Source organism: Phyllostomus hastatus, unplaced genomic scaffold (genome assembly GCF_019186645.2).
Source record: "Phyllostomus hastatus isolate PE091 unplaced genomic scaffold, TTU_PhHast_1.1 phas_scaffold_78, whole genome shotgun sequence".
Taxonomy (NCBI): Eukaryota; Metazoa; Chordata; class Mammalia; order Chiroptera; family Phyllostomidae; genus Phyllostomus; species Phyllostomus hastatus.
Genome location: NW_025334041.1, coordinates 45,982,904 through 46,003,272, shown reverse-complemented (window position 1 = coordinate 46,003,272; position 20,369 = coordinate 45,982,904). Strand labels below are relative to the sequence as shown.

Below are 20,369 nucleotides of genomic sequence, written 5' to 3'. Positions count from 1 at the left end.
ATGTCCTCCTTGAACAGTCACATTAGTATTTTATTTTGGTGACATCAAATCCCTCATATCTGATCATTTTGTTCACAGGATTGTCTGTGGGCACAATATTTGCCTATATTGAGATATTTTCTTATCCTTTTTCTTACACTTTCATTTAAGTTTTTTTTTTCTACACTGTGCGGCTGGCATTTCTAACTTCCCGCATATTCATAGTAACCCCTTTCAGTGTGGAATGCTTTCAGAGCTGTCATTTTACTCACTTATTCTGTTAAACTTTCCTTAGTCTTTCCCAACAAAGTTACCTCTTGCTTGGGTTCTGCAGCTCCCTATTTGGGGTGGTATGAGGAATATGGGCTTTGAATTCATATGGTATTCAAATCCAGAGCTGCTGGTACCTCAGTGACCCTGAACATTTACTAACCTTTCTGAAGTTGTTTCCCCATCTGGAAAAATAGGTTTATTTTTAGTACCTAACTCATGGTAGGGTTGTCACGAGGACTGAAGAAATTATAGGTGACACTTGAACAATGCAGGGGTTAGGGACATGGATTCTCACTCCTTCCCACCATCAAAACACATGTAAGTTGACTCACCAAAACTTAGTTACTGCCTGCCATTGACTGGCTATCTTACTGATACCATGAACAGTTGATTAGTGCATATTTCGTGTTATATGTATTATTACAATAAAGTAAGCTAGAGAAAAGAAAATTATGAAAAAAATACATTTATGGTACTGTACATACTTACTGAAAACAATTTGCATATAAAGGTACCTGCTCAGTTTAAACCCATGATCTAGGGTCAACTGTAATGTGCCTAGCACAATGTCTGTCTATAATCTATAGGTAGAGGTCTATCAATGTCTGTAGTGACTTGCTCTGAGTGCCTGGATAAATTCTAATCCCTATACTCCTAATTACCCATGGTCCTGATATTAACTAGTTCTCATTGCTTTTTTTTTACCCTCCCTCTCAAATTTTGTCCATATCCTCTGCTAGATCCTGAGGAAAGGAGTGGATACAAGACTACATATGTGTTTGAAGGGCAATAGAAGAAAACAGCACTGACTGCAGTCTTTAGTCCAATAGTTAGTAGTCTTGGCAGACCACCTTTAATATTCATCAACACCCAAAATGAGGCATTACATTTTTTAATATGTTAAACATTCTTAAGATTCAGTGCTTAATTTAAAATTTGTTGTTTTTTTCTAGCATGGTAAATGTGCTATATTTTTTTTCACTGGGGCTTTTGGGTTAAATAATTTTGAAGCATCGGTTTAAGTGCCTCAACCTATTTGTTTGGGGTGACTGAATAGGGACTGATAATGTCATTTACCCTTTTATGATGTGTGTTTTTTCATCCGTAAAATGAGTCATTGATTTTCAGCTAGTCCTGATAGGCTAGCTCTGAATTTTAAATGGTAATAATTTTTACATTGGAACATTTCAGTTTTTAATAAACTTGAAGTGAAGTTGATTTTTATAGCACACAAAAAAATCTGCTATTTTAAAAGAGAAGAGGAAAAGAAACAGTAGAGTTTTGGAAAATGTAGTAACACTCAGGTTTGAATTTATATAATAGTTTTAGGATAATCCTATTCTATAAAGATAAGTTGTGCAAGCCACATGTTTGTAGCAGCCTTATGGGCTTACAACATGAAACCAGCAGTTACAAACCCCTCTTGCAGCTGAACCACAAGTCATAAGTAATCATTTGACTTTTCAATAAGAAAATCTGTAAAAATCTATAAACTTTTAAAACCCATATTGCCTCACCCGAGTAACATATCAATATGAAATAATGAACATTCTCTAATTTGCCCATGTTGAGCAATATTTTATCAAGTAGTTTCTTTAAAATTCTGTAAATTAGGGTCAAAAAATATTTTATTTCTACAAGTAGAATATTATGACTTCATAGGTACTTAAACATTTTGAGTAAAATTTATTCTGGCACATTATAAGGTCTTTCTAAAAGCCCTCTCTGTTTTGTGTATTTTATCAGTTTGTTTATGTTTTTATTGAGGTACTAATTGACATAACATTGTTAGTTTCAAATGTATAAATAATGATTCCATATTTGTATATATTGTGAAATGATCATTACAATAAGTCTAGTTAACATGCATCACCATATAAGTTAAAATGTTTTTTCTTGTGTATTTTTTAATTAAATAGTTTTGGAAGTAATTGTAAATTCACTTGCAGTTGTAAGAAATAATATGGGCTCTCTCTTCCCATGTTCCCTTTTCTCAGTTTCCCCCAATGGTAACATCTTACAAAACTAAATATGACAACCAGAAAATTGGCATTGATGCAGTCCACTGATCTTATTCAAAATTTACATTTTTACATGTATTTACTTTTGCATATGTGTGTGCATATTTGGTTATGTGAAACTTTACTCCATGTGTAAGATTGTATATCTGCCACCCCGGTCAAGGTCCAGGCCAGGGCTGTCCCTATCAAGGACCCTCCTCACCCCCCTTCCTACTGCCTCTGCCCTCAATCCTTGGTGGCTATTAACCACCACCTCTAAAATTTTTGTCACTTCAAGAATTTATATAAACAGAATTATATAGTGAGTAAATTGTGAGGTTGTTTTTTCCTCAGTATAATTAAACCCTTTTATATTCATCTAGATTATTGTACATATTAATAGTTTATTCCTTTTTTATCGCTGAGTAAATACTCCATGAAATGAATGTATCACAGTTTGCATAACCATTCACCCATCAAAGGACATCTGGGTATTTTCCAGTTTTTTGGCTATTACAAATAAAGTTACTATGAACATAGTTACTTTAAAGTAAATAAAATTACTATAAACCATAGTACAGGTTTTTGTGTGAACATGAACTTCTTTGGAATAAATGTCCAAGGGTGCAATTGCTGGGCAATATGGTAATTGCATATTTAGTTTTATAAGTGGTATCAATGTTTTTCCTCTCTCAGTGAAATATGATACCCTCACTTCCATTTAGATTTCTTTACATCTCCACTTTTTAAGAGTAGCAGGTAAGTGGTTTACTTTTTAATCAAATGTCATGTAGAAAACTTAGGGGGAGATAGTCTATTTGATTTATTCATATTTCTGCTCTTCTACCAAACTGTCTTTCTTCTTAAGGTTCTTTTATCATTTCCTTTTTATTTTAAGAACTTTCTTTATGTAGGTCTGCAAATAACAGATTCTTTAGTTTTTTCTCATGTGACAACTTTTTTTTTCTCTACTTTATTCAAGATGGATAGTTTTTTGAGATACAGAATTCACAACTTCCATTTTTTTTTGGCAGGGTTCCTGTTAAGTCCAGGGGAAGAATGAACTTACCTGCATAGCATTCTCTTTTAAATTGGGGATTGAAGGATACTGGGCTTGGGTCACCTTGTGCTGTTGGATGGGGAGTCACAAGATTCCTTGCCTCTGCATTTTTCTTCCAGTCTTAGGTCCCTGTGCAGTCTACCTTCCTCTTTTACCTTGCAGAACCCTCCTTTTGTTGTCTCTTAACGTCAGTTCCAGGGTTTATAGTTGTGCTTAGCAGGGAAGAATTTGTGCCATCTTGTCTCAAGAAAAAATCTTCCTGTACTTTTCTCCTCTTTCTAACCCTTCAGTTTAGGTTCTCTAGTTTAGTTATTAGTTTGGTTTAGTTTAGTATTTAGGTTTAGTATTTGTGAAATATGTTCCAAGGTAATTCAAAGCTTAATTGCATGAGAAGCCTTTTATAACTAGGTGCTAAAAAACATTTCAGCATGTTTAAGTATGTTTTACTGTAATTTTTTAAAAAGATTTTATTTATTTTAGAAAGGGGAGAAGGGAAAGAGAAAGAGAGGGAGAGAAGCATCAGTGTGTGGTAGCCTCCTGTGTCCCCCACACTGGGGACCTGGCCTGCAACCCAGGCACATTCCCTGACTGGGAATAGAACCAGTAACCCTTTGGTTTACAGACCAGTGCTCAACCCACTGAGTCACACCAGCCAGGGCTGTTTTACCATTAGAGAGCTTTTCTCCAACAAAGATTGTCATTCTAAAGCATTGATTTTATTGGCTATAAAATATTCCAAACTTCTTTACTGGGACTAGACCCTTACTCTATGTCACATTTGGGGCCCTAACAACAAGAATGGTTACTGCAGCAGATGGGAAAGACTGTGGTCCCACCTCCATATTCTGCATTCGCATGCATACATACAAAATCGAGACACCACTAAGAATCTGGTCCCAAATACCTTCACTAAAACCTTCTACTATGTGCCTACAGACCATATCAAGCTGTTTAGGTGTTAATGCCAGTGTGAAGATATGACATCATCACATTGTCATGAACATTTAAATTTGGGCAAGGAAATAAATTAATATTTTTGTCATCTATTTATCTTTGAATGTGTAGTACCTAGAGCAAGTCCTCAAGAGTTTCATGAATATGCAATTGCAAAACAAAATAATTTTAGGAATTGGATAATGGAGAGGAAAGTGAATATTCTTGTACTTATGCATGTATAGAAACAATTTTCCCAAAGTTGTGTATATTTTTTCCAGAACTTTTTATATAGGTATAAATTAATATGTTTGAGTTTCAGAATGTTGGCCGCATAAGTTAATCTTGGTACTTTTTTTTCCATTTTACTCTAGCAATATTTTAATAAACTGGCAAAGTACTTTTACATTGTTGATACATTTGTACAGTGCTTCATGTAATGTTCTCCTCAACTCTGTATTTGCATGTTGTTTTTGTTCATATGAGAAGGCCTGGGAATAACAAATCTCTGAAATTGATGTTTTTTAATGTGAAAAATCACATTCTAATTTAATTGCTTCATTTTGGTTTAAATTTTTTGTGTATTAGCTTTTCCTAAATCAGACCCTTCCCCCACAAAACTTGAGCCAATTATCTTAGTATTTTGGAAATGCCTTTTGACCTCTGTGTCTTGAAGTAATATTCTTTGCACAATTTACATGATTAATTTATCCATGGAATTCTGGTAGAATTGAGTGACCTCAAGGGATTGTCTGGTTCAACTTACTATCATTGGAAATGTGTTGTAACTAATATGGTGAAAGTAATAAGACTATATGATATCTGAAAATATTCTTGAAATTTTAACTTAATTAAGGGCAGATTTTGTGTTTTTGAAAACACATGGAAGAGTATTTCAGTACATTATTTGAGTTAAATAATTGATTAAATAAATATATGAGGATATTTGAATACAGGAAAGTAGAAATCATAAGAATAATATATGGAAATGCCACTGGCAGAATAAAAGGTAATCAATGGTTTCTTTTATATTAATAGAGAAAGAACTACTAAAGAAATCTGCCTTTAGTAGTAAAGGGAGATTAATGTGTGAGTTTCAAATGACTATTATTAACCTACTTTAGCACATGAATCCCTTATAGAAGAATAGGAAGGACTGAAGTTAATGAATATATTTTGCCATAGGAAAGATTGTATTAATGATTTTCTCTGTCTTCCATTTGTTAAAATTTGAGGCCTGTTTTCATCATGGATCCTACCTGTTTCTAAACTGGGAATGATACAAGTTTGTCTTGACTTTTCAGCAGTACTTACTGTCCCCCAACGACTCCCCTACTCCTTGACTTCCCATCCTTTTCTGTCTCATTCCTTCATAGTAAAGATCTCAGACAACTCATATTGTAAGACATATGAGCTCAAAGCTTGCATTTTATCATTATTAAATGAACCTTTCTTTAAATCTCTTTTATAATCAGTTTTGTCTGTGTTAATATACCTTAATTTTTATTTTTGTTAGTAGTTGATGGATCTGTCCTTTGATTTTTAATCTTCCCATATTCTGTTCTAGATGTATCTGTCTAAGCATTATATAGTTGGATTTATTTTTTCAATCAGTTGATCTTTGTCTTTTACTTATAGCATTTAGTTAGTTTACGTACAATTACCGTTGCAATTTTGTTTATATCTGTTAACTTGTTTTATATTTCATATTTAGAAAATTTCATTTTACTGCCCTGGCTGGCATAGCTCAGTGGATTGAGTGCGAGCTGTGAACCAGAGTATTGCAGGTTCGATTCCCAGTCAGAGCACATGCCTGTGTTGCAGGCCATGGCCCCCAGCAACTGCACATTGATGTTCCTCTCTCTCTCTTTCTCCCTCCCTTCCCTCTCTAAAAATAAACAAATAAAATCTTTAAAAAATTTTAATTTACTGATTATGGCTATTATAATTGTCCTAATTTTTTGCCAAGTGCCCCCCACCACCCAGCATTCCCTACTCCCTCAGGCAGTCCCCACACACCTATTCATGACCATGGGTCATGCATATAATTTCTTTGGCTACTCCATTTTCTACACTGTACTTTATATCCCCATGGCTATTTTACAGCTACCCATTTGTACTTATTAATCCTCTCTCATCTTCACCCATTCCCCCATACACCCTTCCCATTTGTCAGGCATCAAATGCTGTCTGTATCCATAATTCTGTTTCTGTTGTTCTTTGCTTAGTTTGTTTTTTTAGATTTAATTGTTACATATATATTTATTGCCACTTTATTGTTCATAGTTTTGATCTTCTTTTTCTTAAATAAGTCCCTTTAGCATTTCATATAATAAAGGTTTGGTGGTGATGAACTCCCTTAGTTTTTTCTTGTCTGGGAAACTATCTACCCTTCAATTCTAAATTATATCTTCACTGGGTGGAGCAGTCATGGCTGTAGATCTTTGCTTTTCATGACTTTGAATGTTTCTTGCCAATCCCTTCTAGCCTGCAAAGTTTCTTTTAATAAATCAGCTGACAGTCTTTTTTAAAGTATATTTTATTGACTATGCTATTGCAGTTATCTTAATTTTCTCCCTTTGCGCCCCTCCACTCTGTACCCCCATTCCCTCCAGCATTCCCGCCACCTTAGTTCATGTCCATAGGTCATACATATAAGTTCTTTGGGTTCTCCATTTCCTATACTATTCTTAATATCCCTCTGTCTATTTTGTAGCTACTAATTATACTTGTTATTCCCTGTACCTTTTCCCCCATTTTCCTCCTGCCCCCTCTCCACTGATAACCCTCCATGTGATCTCCATTTATGTGATGCTGTTCCTGGTCTAATTATTTGCTTAGTTCCTTTTTTTTTTTTAGGTTCAGTTGTTGATATGTGAATTTGTTGTTATTTAACTCTTCATAGTTATGAACTTCTTTTTTATAGATAAGTCCCTTTAACATTTCATATAGTAAGGGCTTTGTGATGATGAACTCCTTTAACTTTACCCATCTGCCAGCTGCTGCCTCACCTACCCAGTCTACCACCCACTGCCTCGCCCTACTACCTCTCTGCCCTAGCTGCCCATCTCTGCCCCTCTTACTAGTCTGGATGAATGGTTCTTCTTTAACTCCTTGGTTTTCAGACAGTTTGACTTTCTGGCAGTTCTGGTTTTTTGTTTTTGTTTTGCTTTTAAATTGGTTGTTATCCTTTTGGTTGTGTGAGGAAGTGAAGCATATCTACCTATGCCCCCATCTTGTCAGGAAGCTCCTCAGCTGACAGTCTTAGGGGAATTCTCCTAGAGATAAATATCTGCTTTTCTCTTGCTGCTTTTAAGTTTCTCTCTTTACCTTTAATCTTTGGCATTTTAATTATGATGTGTCTTGAAGTGGGCCTCTTTGTATCCATCTTGTTTGGTACTCTGTACTTCCTGGATTTGTGTTTCTCTTCCTTCACCAATTTAGGGAAGTTTTCTTTCTTATTTTTTCAAATAGATTTCCAATTCTTGCTCTTTTTCTTCTCTTTCTGGAACCACTATGAAGCGAATGTTGGATTGCTTAAAATTGTCCCACAGGCTGCTTACGCTATCCTCGTTTCTTTGAGTTCTCTTTTCTTCTTGTTCTGCTTGGTTGCTTTTTGCTTATGTTCCAAATCATTGACTTGATTCTCAGCTTCATCAACTCTACTGTTGTTTCCCTATAAATTGTTCTTTATTTCAATTAGTGTATCTTTCATTTCTGACTGGATCTTTTTTATGCTGTTGAGGTCCTCACTAAGTTTCTTGAGCATCCTTATAATCAGTGTTTTGAACTCTTCATCTGATAAATTGCTTATCTCCATTTCGTTTAGCTCTTTTCGTAGAGTCTCGATCTGTTCTTTCCTTTGGGCCATGTTTCTTTGTCTCCTCATTTTGGCAGCCTCCCTGTGTTTGTTTCTATATATTAGGTAGAGCTGCCATGACCCCCTGTTTTGGTAGTGTGGCCTAATGTAGTAGGTGTCCTGTAGGGCCCAGTGGCACAGACTCCCCTATCACCCAAGCTGGGTACTCTAGGTGTGCCCTTTGTGAGAGCCGAGTACATCCTCCTCTTGTAGTTGAGCCTTGATTGCTATTGGTAGGTCAATGGGAGGGATTTACCCAGGCCAGTCAGCTGCAAGGACATGCCATGACCAGTGACCACCAAACTCTGCCCTCTGTGGAATATTAGCTGTGCAGCAATAAGGTGGTGGTGCTCCGATGTGGTCTGTAGCTGTCCACTGGATCCACAGGTTCTAGGGTTTCCCAAGTTGTGCAGGCCAAAGTCAGCCTCCGTCTGTTTTTCACCCCAGGCCACCCTGTCTGAGGTACACAGCAATCTGAGATGGCTGCTTGTGCTGGGCCTGAGACCACCTAACTAGAGGTAGGGGGTTTGGGAGCTCACTGAGGCCGGTTCTTGCTTGTTTGAGAGGATTTAGGAAGTTGTGAATCATGAGCCAAGACTAGCCATTCATATGGGAAAGCCACTGTTAACAGCTTGGGTAGGCCCATAAGTTGGGTGAGATGGTACCCCTGGGGATCTCCTGGGTGGAGCTAACAGTGTTAGTGTGGTTGATGGAGTCTCAGATATGGCACCCACCTGCCGACTCGGTGGTTCTTTGTGGGGAGGGTTCAGAAAAGGGAAAATCACCTCTACTCACCTTTCTGTCTCTGGAGGAAGCTGTCCCTCAGCTCTCACCTGGATGCCAGACACTTCATTTCCTCCCTGTATGCCAGTGGTGCCAGAGCTCTGAGGGAGTGAGTGACTGAGCCTTGTATGGGTTCTTTAAGAGGAACTGCCTAGGACTCCAGAAATTCCTCCACAGACTCAATCCCTGCTGGTTTTTGCAGTCAGAAGTTATGGGGACTTATATTCCTGGCACTGGAACCCTGGGCTTTGGGGGGCCTGGTGTGGGGCTGAGACATACTACTTCCAAGATATCCCTCCCAAATTTTTGTCCACCACGTGTGGATGTGGTTCCAGCCCATTCCACATCTCCACCCCCCTTACCAGTCTGATGGATGTGGTTTCTTTAATTCAATAGTTGTCAGACTTCCACTCAGCTCAATTTCTGATGATTCCAAGTGATGGTTGTTCCACAGTTTTATTGCAATTTTGATGTGGTTATACAAGAAGGCAAGCCTTATTTACTGACCTATGCCACCATCTTGATTGGAAGTCTTATATTTCATATTTGTCCAACTTTTTTTTGTTTCTTTTGGGGGGGATTATTTTTATAATTCAGTTTTTCCCCCTCTACTAATTTAGAAGCAAACACTCTTGTTTTACTCCCTTAGTTGTTACTTTAAAAATTATAATGTACGTACATATTCATACTTAAATTAGTAAAGTTGAAATTTAATGAGTACTTTTAATTTTCTCTCAGATGCCATAGGACCTTAGAACATTCAAACTTTATTTTCTCCAGTTGTAATTTATATATTACTAATATTGAGTATTTATTTTATCTTTAAACTTATAACACGTTATCATTATAATTTATACAGGCAAATTCATTCAGCTATACCATCATATTTACCAGTTTCTTCATTCTTCATTCCTTACATTTCAGACCTCCTAACTAGGGCCACGTTCTCCTGGAGGTGCAGTCCCTTGAGTGCGATAGCAAACCTTTGGTTGTTTTTAGTTTGGATTAGTCTTCTGGTGTTTCCTGACTACCTAATTAGTGAACCGTTTTGAAAGCAAGAATAAACCCACGTCTGAAGAATGTATTACTTTTTGTTCGTGTAACCAGCTGCTACCCAACTTTGAAAAAACCCCACATTTACATTTTAACTGCTTGATTCTCAAGGGAGTGTAGATTTGATATTCTGAGGTATTTAGATAGGAACTCCATAAAATCCTTATGTAGAGAGAAGGAATGTGCTTTATTTGTAGTTTTTAAAGGGTAGCAGTCATGTATGAGTCATTAATGAAACAAAGGTGTTTCTTGTGAATCCTTAAAGACTGTTAGTTTGATTAACTAGGACTTGAAGCATATCTACAAATTTGTGTATACATTTTTCAAAGTAGTGACATTCTTTGCAGATATTCTTGTGAATTTAGTTATATGTCTTTATCAAAGGAACTATAAAATGTTTTAGAAAAAGGACCTCGTGTAATCTCATTGCAACATTTTCTCATAAAAATGTTTTCTTATGTTTAGATTACCTCTCTAGTGACCCTGCAGCTGTTGACCCTGGTTGGCCATGATGACCAGCTTGATGGACCAAAATACAAATGCACAGTATCTCTGGACTTCATCAGAGCTATTGCTAGGTAAGCGTAGAATGGTGATGACCACAAAATGTCTTGAATTGTGTAAATTATATACTAAATATAAAAATTAATGGTCTTCCAAATGCAATTAGTCATTTAAGCAAGAAAAGATCATTGAAGTACCAAGAATGAGTAACTTTCACTGTAGAATGAATCTTCTCATCAAATTTACAAATGACATAAAATTGGGAGAATTAGCTAATATGTTAGATGGCAAAAATCTAGATTCTGAAGGACCTTAACAGAACAGAATAATGGTCCCATAGTAGCAAGGTAGGATTTAACAGACAGTTTACTACAAAAAACTCATATATACTCAAATAAGGTCGGGGAGGTTTGGCTGAAGTTCTGAGTATTTAAGCTAACTATAAGGTTTTAAAAATTCTGGTGTCTCATGTAAGGAATGTAATAGGTCTGTCTACTATGTGTTGCCCTAGGCAGGTCAAATCTGGTGTGCTGTGCTGTGCTTGGAGTTTTAAGAGGGGCATTGACAAACAGGTACATGCTGAGGAGGAATGAGGACATTCTAAAATGAGGGACCATGTCACATCCCTGACTGAGGGCTGGGGTGTGAGAAAAAAAGCCTTAGGAAGGATATGGTAACTGTCTCAAGTATTTCAGGGTTGTCATGTGCAAAATGGATGAAACTAATTCTGAGTAATTGTAGAGTGTTAGAAATTCTAGGAAAAAACTGTGGCAACATGAGAACTGTCTAAAAATGTAATGAGTTTCCTCACAAAGAAGTATATTTACTGTTATGGAAAGTGTTCTAGCCATTTATATGAATAAATAACTTCATCTCATGGTTGTAGCTGGATAACGACCTGTTAGGATTTATGGTAGAAGAGGTGATATGTGTGTAGACTGGTGTGTGGAATAAGACAATCCATAAGACAGTGCTTCTTAGCCTTTTTGAATATGAAGATTTTATTTTAATATCCTTTTAAAATTAATCATGAAAATATTTACATTTATTTAAAAATTAAAAATTAATAACATATAGGCATGACACATTATTTATTCAGACTTAAAACAGAATTTGACATTATGGATTTGCAGACTTTTAATTTGAAGTTCTGAAGTGTACAGGTTGGCAGCTGTACCCTGAAAGCCTCTTGTGAATCAAAAATGATAATGTGCTGCAGGTATTTGAAATATTTTGATGGCATGTAAACTCTAAAAACATAAAATGAAGATTTTGAAATGTGTTGTTATAAAACTGAGCAAATTTTTACACAGAAGAAATTGAGCAAAACGTTGTTTTGAATGTATTCAATGTAACATAAGGCAATAACTTTCTTTTTCCAAACAACAATGTTAATAACTCTATATCTAAGAGACTCTATGAAATGTATAACGTTTGAATGAAATATCTTCATTTCAGGGATTTTGTCATTGCTCTGAATATGTTGGGCCATGCCCCAACATAATCATGAATAGGACAGAGATTTGTCAATGCCCAATATGGTGAATATACAGTGAACCAACTGAATTGAGCATTACTTAATCCACAGCATCAGTGATACTAGACACATCCAGAGGAGTGCACTTCTTAATTTTGAATGCACTTCAAAAGGGAGCAGGAATTGTAGACCTGGAATTTTGCCATAGAACTTGGCAACTCTGTAACCTGCTTTTGTTACCTTTGTTTTTTGACTCTTCTCAGTTTCCATGGACAGTGTCCAAAGGCTAAACCTCTGTTGTCCTACATTGCCCCCTTCCACTTCTTTTTTGCTGATTTAACTTTCCATTCTTTCTTTTTTTCCCATATTCTTCTGTCTTTTCCTAATATTCTGCCTTAATGAAAACCTGATTCTTATCTGGGGATATTAGTTCTCCCTGAAGTTCTCTGTAGTGGTAGCTACTTATTTCTCAAACCCCAGTTGGGGTTGCAGCACTTTGAGTGGCATCTTGTTTTCTCATTGCCACTTACAGATTGTTACCCCAAATTTTTGTAAAAATTAATGGTTTTTTGAGACTCGTGCAATTGGCTCTATTTCCCTATTCTCCTGTGATTATCTTCCATCAACCTCGCAACCATTCTCCTTCATGTATTGAAGACTGGAGCATGTGGTTCACAGACTTCAACCTAGACTCTTGACTCTTCAAACTACAAATCCTAACATCTGTATTCACTCTGTTCAGCATTCTCTCTGTTTCACAGAACAAATTAAAAGCAGCAGTTGAGTATTCCTTCGATTGCCTGCATTGGTATCCATCTCTTCTTTCCTGTTTCACTAGGGGCAGTGCCTCTTTCTATCTAGAGTGGATTCTTCCACCTCTGCTTTGAGTTCTATTTTCTCCATTTCCCTAGAACAATTTTTATTCCTCAGGGTATTTGTTTACTCTGTGGCACCTAAGGCTGTTGACCGCTCTCTCTTTCTTAAAACTCTCTTCTGTTAAAGCACATGGTTCCAATCTCTTGTTTTCCTCTTTATTCTTTGGCTGCTTTTTCTAAGGCACATTTGTTAGCTTATCTTTTCTACCTAACCTTTAAGTGTAGCTGGTCCTTGAGGCTTGGCTGTTTTTTCCTAGTCAGTTTTAGCTATACCCATGACTTCCACAACACCTATATTATTAATAACCCCCTCATTATAAAGTCAAGATTTTTCTTCTGTATTCTTTGTCTTTATTGGATGTTTCTCAGCTACATCAATATATTTTCAAAACCGAACTCAGGAATTCTAACCTCTACTTCCGCTTGCCAACAAAAATGGAATGATCTATCTTTCCTCCATTGTTTATTCAGCAGTTAGCACTGTATTCTGCACAGGCCTAAAACCTGGGATTCTTGACATTGCTCTCTCTCACACTCCTACCATGTAAGCATTAGTCCTGTTGAGCCTACAGTTCCCACCTATAGATCACAAAATCATTCACTTTTGTCATTTTACTGTTACCCTGCTAAACCAAGCCACCATCATCTCTTCTCTAGTAGCCTCCTCATTGGTCTTTTATCAGGTTTTATTATTCCTTGTAATTTGTTATCCACACTATAGCCAAAATGATCATGTAAAAATTTAATGTCACCTTCTTACTTAATTCTCAAATAGTTTTTCCTAATTCTAAATTGGGATAACAACAGAATCTTTGAAATAGCCGACAAGGCTCCAGGACCTGGCCCCTGCCTTTGTGCCCTGCCATATCTGGCACACCCTTCTCTCCTAGGTCTTTGTACTTCAGCCTGCCTGGCTTTTTCAGTTCTTGATATTCACTGTTGTGATTTCCATCTTTGCATATATGTAGCATTTTCAACTCCTTCTCTCCTTTATCTAGCTTACTGCTTAACAAGCCTCAAATATACCCTGACATCTGACAACCATCATATTATCCCCCCACACACACGCGCACATACAATCATCCAGGTCCCATTGATGTGTTCTGATACTTATCATAGTTTTGATTAATTAATTTAACAATTAGAATTCATCTTTCTGTCTTCATAAGTCCATAAAAGTCAAAAGAGACTGTATTTGTGTCAGTCTCCACTTTACTTCAAACCTAGTATAGTGCTTTAAACTTACTATAAATATATGAACTTAGCCAAATATATAAATATCACATATTTTCCTATAGTGAGAAAGAGTAAAACCTAAGACAAAAGGACTTGTCTTTTGGGGCAGCAAGAAGGAGGAAGCTAAAGAGACAAAGTTTCCTTCCAAATCAAGGCCTAGTGGGGGGAGGAGATTCCAAGGATGGTTATCCCAAGGATAGTTACGAAAGGAGAGGTAGGTAGGCCTAGTTTCAGATGCCTGTGGCAGAAAACCAACAATTAGATGACAGAACACAACCTAAATGTCCCAAATAAGGGAATGGGTTAGTAATTTATTGTAAATTCTTATTTAAAAACCACTGTATAGTTATTAAAAATCATACTATTGAAGGAACACATGAGGTTAAATGGATAATTATGAGCTTAAACAGATAAAGGAGTTATTTATAAAGTTGTATATACAAGAAAAACCTAAGAGAAGGGATTAATGGTCAAAACTGTCAATTGCTACAAAGAAATAAAGCAGAGTCCATCCAATTTAATGATAAAGCAGTCACTGTTTCTCTATCAGAAATACTTTCAGGAATACAGTGGAGTGGAAGGCAGATAATAGTGTGTTTAAGTAGTATTTCTAAGAAAGCTGAAGCTGCAGATAGAGAAAATGGCTTCATTCATTTAACATTTAATGTGTTGCCCATTATAATCACTATGCTAGGCTTTGGTGACATCATAACAAGTATAATAGATGTATATACCATGTCCATGACCCTGTATTTTGGATTGTTTTACCATAAAGAGAGAGGATTATTACCTACGAAAGGTGTTGAGAGGGTCATTATTTTTAAAGATTTGAGCATATTTAAATGCTGACAAGACTGCTAGAGAAGGGAGTTAATGATACAAAAGAGAGATTAACTTAAAGCATGAAGACCTTAAAATGGTATATAGCATGGGATTTAGAAAGAAATAGCCTTGGATGAGGAGGGGAATCCTTTTATATTAAAACAAGAGGAAAAGGTGCAGATAGTAGCAGGAAGTTGGAGGAATTCTGATCTGATGACTACTAGTTTACCTGTAAAGGAGGGGGCAAAATTGAGATTAAGGACAGAAGTGGTAGCAGTTGGAGGGGAATACAGAGATTTGAAATAGCTTTTATGGGGAGTGGAAGAAAGTACTGACAACAGAAAGCAACTTGCTGGGAGTGTTGATGGTCCAGTTGAAGTTCCTGACCTTGAATTTACAGTGACGTGAATCTGTGAAATTTGTGATCTTCTCCAACAGCACTCTGGAGATATGCTAGGTTCTGGGACAGGAAAAGGATATAATTGAAATCATGTAAGATTGGGGTTTTGCCAGGTGAATTCAGTGAATGCTAGCAAATGAAAGCTTAAAGGAACAAACTGGAGTTTAAGCTAGGAAGGGAAGGAAAAACATAAAGCCAGTAGATGGCTAGTAGTTCAGTGCCTGGCACACAGATAGTAAGTATTTGATCAGGAGAAAATGAATGGGGTTTATGAACTGGTTATTTCAAGTTGTTCCAGGTACCTTAAAGGAAGAGATGGGGGTGAGAGGGTAAAATGTACACATATGGTTTTAGAGGTAGGATATTTCTGAGTTTGATCATGGATCATGAGAGAGTTGGAAAGGCCATAGAAGGTAAAAAAGATAAGTGTGCAGAGAAGTCCGTAAGGCTCATATAAATCTTGGGATGGTAAGGTAGTCTAAACTGGGTGCTACCTTATTCAGTGATAAAGGGAATTGGGGTGGTGAATGGAATGGTCCGAGTCTCAGCGAAGAGCTTTTTTATGTCAGGACACTAACCCCATCTGACAGGACTATCTGGGTACAGGAGCAAATATAACTGCGTTGGTCAGAGGAGGGTTGGTCCTTATGAGGAGCCATTGTTCAGTTAGCCCAGAAGAGAAAAACAAGTTCATGGAAGAGATAGAGGTCATAGGGAACAGTGGAAAGATTTGTTCAGAGAAGCAGTAGGAGACTTGTTGTAGAAAGGGAGCACAGAATACACAGGTAGAGTATGAGAAAAGACAGATGACTGAGAAGCTTACTAAATATTGTCCTTGGACTGTTTTTGTGTGAAAGGTAGTTCTGAGTTTCCAATTTGTTTTTCCTCCATAGTCAGCAGGAAGACACAACAAGATAACTTAGGCTTACAGCTTGAAGTTGTACAGTTGCAAGTTGTCAGAACAAACAAACAAAATTCAAACTCAAATCATCCACTAAAGTAAAAGGAAATAAACGTATCCCATAGGAAAGAAGTATTTTGGTGTCATAAAAGAATCAACAAAGTGAAATAAAAGGATAAAGACTAATTATCTCCTTAGCTATATATGTAATTAACTTATATTAAAATATTCTAAATTCTGATTTAAAAATTACTAGACAAATTGCCACCAGCACTGTTTGTGCTGATCCAATTTTTTTCTAGATGCTTACTTTAGAAAATAACTCATTTGGGTTCTGTGAGAGAATATCTCCTTGTAGTTTATGAAAACTATCCAAAATCTCAAAAATGTATTCGTATGGATCTAGTATGCATCCGAAGCTATGAAAAACTAGAGAAAGTACTTGCAAAGTACATGAGTCCCTTTGTAAGTTAAGACTTTCTTTAAAGTGAATTGTTTGTTTCCAGGTCCTTAAAGCAAAAAAGTTCTCTTTGGACTATATTACATAATTTTTTATGTTGTCCTTGTGGTTATTCTGCCATGTCTTAGAATAATATATGTGGGGGATCCATTGGCAGGTTCACCTGTTTTTGTTGGGGGATGGAGGGATGATAGAAAAAAGGTAGTCATACTTGTTGAGGAGCAAATATGTTTTAAAGGAATGATCTTACATATTCAGTTCCTGAATAATTTAGTTTTTAATTAAAAAGTCCAAAAATTTTAACTGTATGGTTCAGGATTCTTGAGTATTTCCCAGTGGCAAAGCAAAAAAATAGAATGTAGTGAAGCTTTTATAAACAAATACACTTAAATTGCTTAGTGTTTTTAAGTCAGTTCATTCATTCCATTAAAGGAAATTTTATTGCACAAACTATGCTATAGTTACACAAATAGATTATGGAATAAAGTAAAGGAGTTCTGCCACTAACATCATAGTATTTTCATTTGTTTATGTTCTCTTCTAGTTTTAGTTCATTATACAAACATTTCTTCTTAGTTGTCACAACATAGGTGCAATTCTCTGTTCTCATGTCCCCTCTTAATATTGTAGGTATCTCTCATTTGATCATTTTGTATGGCTATGTAATATTCTATCAAAGAATGTCTTCTAATACCATAGTATTGGAATTTTAATTATTTTAATCTTAGCTTCTTCTAAACTATTTTTTTCACCCAATGCCAGGAAATAACATTAAAAGTTAACAGTAAGTTCACTTCACCTTGTCACGTTAGGTTTATAACCTTAAAATCCAAAGTCATTATAGGGAAATGTGCCTGGAGAGATGTACAAATTTCACTTCCTTTTTTGTTTGTGGTTAAAAATAGCCTACTATGTTTGTTTTCTTCTAAGATCTTCTAAAAAGATTTTTTTCCAACCAATACCATGATTTTTTTTTAAGTGATTTGTTAGCAGTACCTTGTTGATGGTACATTTGGCAGGGGTGTGGGAGTGTCCCATAGTTCAATAAAAGAAAAGTACATAAAAATAAAATAGCTTTTATGATATATAATTATACCTTTTATGTTTTTATGCCTGAGATAAGATTTTTTTTATTTTAGTGCCTATTTTTAGTTGTTTTATTACTTCTGGTGATAATAGGTTTGTTTTGGCAGTGCTGTATGCATCTGGAAAGGTTAAGTATTCTTCAGAGAGGCACAGTCGTAATGAAACAATTAAGGTATTTTTCAATCCGCTGTTAGGTACCACAATAGCCATAGCATCGAATTTCAGCTATTTTTAAATGTGTTTTCATAAGAGACATCTATAATTCCACATTCCAAATTTTTAAAATATTTCAGATGTCAGTCATTTGCTTAGAAACGTTTTTAGAAAGTATATTACAAAATGCTAGACAAAAACATTAATTGATGATGGTTTAATAAATAAGAGCATGCAATTAGTGAATCTTTAAAAGGCTGTTCTCACATGGATGATTATTTTTGCAGAATTGAATACTTTAAGGCTTTAATTTTATACTTATTGCTAGATCATTATATCTAATTATTTTGACCATTTATTCAAAAAATAAACCTCCAAGTCTGAATATTTATAGTGAAAAATGAGTTTGGAGAAAAGGAAATAATTATATGTCTTTTTCTCCCTGCTATTTTATTCTGCCTGCTATCAGAGTACAAAAATATACATTTACATCAGTCTGTTGTATCGTATTCTTGGATCACACAGATTTAGTTACAATACATACACAGGTCAGCCAGTGTTAAAAGACTGAAAAGAATGAAAACTTCAAGCGAGGACAGATGAGCTGTGCATTCTATAATGATAAAACAGGTGTTTTGGAAGATAAACAGTGTTCAAAAGCAAAGATTTAAATACTTTTGCATCTCTAATTACTTTATTCTGGTTACTAGACAAAAAGCAAATAGCTTTCAGATGAAATCTAAACTTTATGTAGTATAATTGAAAGACACGATGTTGAATAGTTCTAACTGTTCTTTTTTGGAAAAACAAAGTTTATAAGTGGGAAAATAAACTTTTTAAAGAAACTCTTTTCTTAGTTATATTTTGAAAAATTAATGTCAGTCTTATCATGGTGCTTTTGACCGCACTATAGATTTATTTACCACCAGTTGTGAATTATTTTGCATATGCTTCCCAGAGTCATACATACAAAGCTGAGCAGTCTGGGGGGTGAGGATGCTAACCTATTATCTGTTTTTGTTTATAGGACGGTGAACTTTGACATAATAAAATACTTGTATGATTTCTTGTGAAAACAAGCTTCAAAGCCATATGGACACTGTGACAATGACTAAGCCAAGCTGTGTTCATCCAACTACTTAGCTGGCCAGGGAGAGGAGTTCTTTGGCTCTATTGGATTTGTCCAGACAGGTGCTGGCCCAGCATGGAATCTGATGAAAATACTCTGATTGGTCTGGGTGGATGTGAGCAGAAGACTATTTACCAGAGACCCTGGAGTATTTGGAAGCAACGTGTTAATTATAAACAGCAGGGTTTGAACACAATCTGTTCTACTCTTAATGATGTTATCTTAACACTGAAATTGCCTGAAACCCATTTACTTAGGACTCCATTTTGCTGTGAACTATCCCCTGTGCTTTGAAGGTGCCAGCAGCCCTTGTATATAAGCCCAGTCTTTTCACTTCCTCTCCACAGGAGCCTTTGCAGTTGCTTGCCAAGGCAGATTTTCCTAAGGCCCCTGTTTTAAAAGATCATAGTTGCAAAAAATAATAAATAGAAGTCTTTTTTTTAAATCCAAGCTTGTAATGCTTATTTTTCACTCTGCTTTTCTCAAAAGGCAAGGTAATTTGATTAAAAATAGGCCAACTTTCCACCCCCAGCCTACTTGATAACTAGTGTGGGAGGTTCATCTGGTCATTCCTGCAATTAAACTACCCAGCTTAGCTTTGTAATGCACATGATGGTTTTCTTTATTTAACCATTGACCTTTATAGTTCCACAATAAAATTTTTTTTCTGTTATATCAGTGTAACCTTGAGTATGATTTTCTTGTCTGTTCATATTTTTAAGGAAGATTTCTGTTAGCATTTGAATAATCGAAAATTGTTTTGAGCAGATTTGAAGTACTCAATTACAGAAACTAGTTTAAATTTCAGTGGCATCTTGAAGAAAAATTCTCACACTGGGCACTCTCAGATAGGAAGCCTTTTAAAAATATGATTATATAACACATTCTGGGTCAAAGAAAACAAGTTGTTGTCTACTTGCGTTTACTTGGCGGTAATGAGTAGGAGGAGAAGACTGGAATTCCTTTTGTCTTCCTACATATGACAGCAAGGGAAGACTTTCTTGCCCAAAGGGTGGCATCCACAAAGGGTGATAGAGCTGTCTCACCCTGAGTCTCTTGTCCCACAGAAGATGGTAAAATTTTGTGTTTACAGAAACCAGCATCCAGGGAAAGCCATGTGCATTGCAAATTCAAGCTTAGGTTTCCTGCACATAGAAATTCATGTATCATTACAGTAGTGAGAAAAGAGTAAAGAAAAAAAAATGGAACCAGTATAGTCAAGCTGATAAATTACTAAAATGAAGTAGGCTGAGGCTGAGGAAATAATCGTATCCTTGCTTTAACTGGCCTGGAAACATAAACTTTTGAACTTTTATTATACATCAGTGCCTGTGTATATATCCTATGGATAATCCTCTGAAGAACTTTGGAAAGAATGTTCATGTG

At 36.0% G+C, this 20,369-nt stretch overlaps 1 protein-coding gene across 1 annotated transcript in view; it reads left to right on the top strand.

The window, feature by feature from the left end:
- Nucleotides 1-19,656, top strand: part of ORC5 (origin recognition complex subunit 5) — a 94,848-nt gene extending 75,192 nt beyond the window's left edge. Inside the window, exons 13-14 of the mRNA XM_045827932.1 lie at nucleotides 10,406-10,518; nucleotides 18,882-19,656. Coding sequence (XP_045683888.1) covers nucleotides 10,406-10,518; nucleotides 18,882-18,927 — 159 coding nt within the window. The 3' untranslated portion in view covers nucleotides 18,928-19,656. The remainder of the gene's footprint in view (nucleotides 1-10,405; nucleotides 10,519-18,881) is intronic.
- Nucleotides 19,657-20,369: the final 713 nt, after the last annotated feature.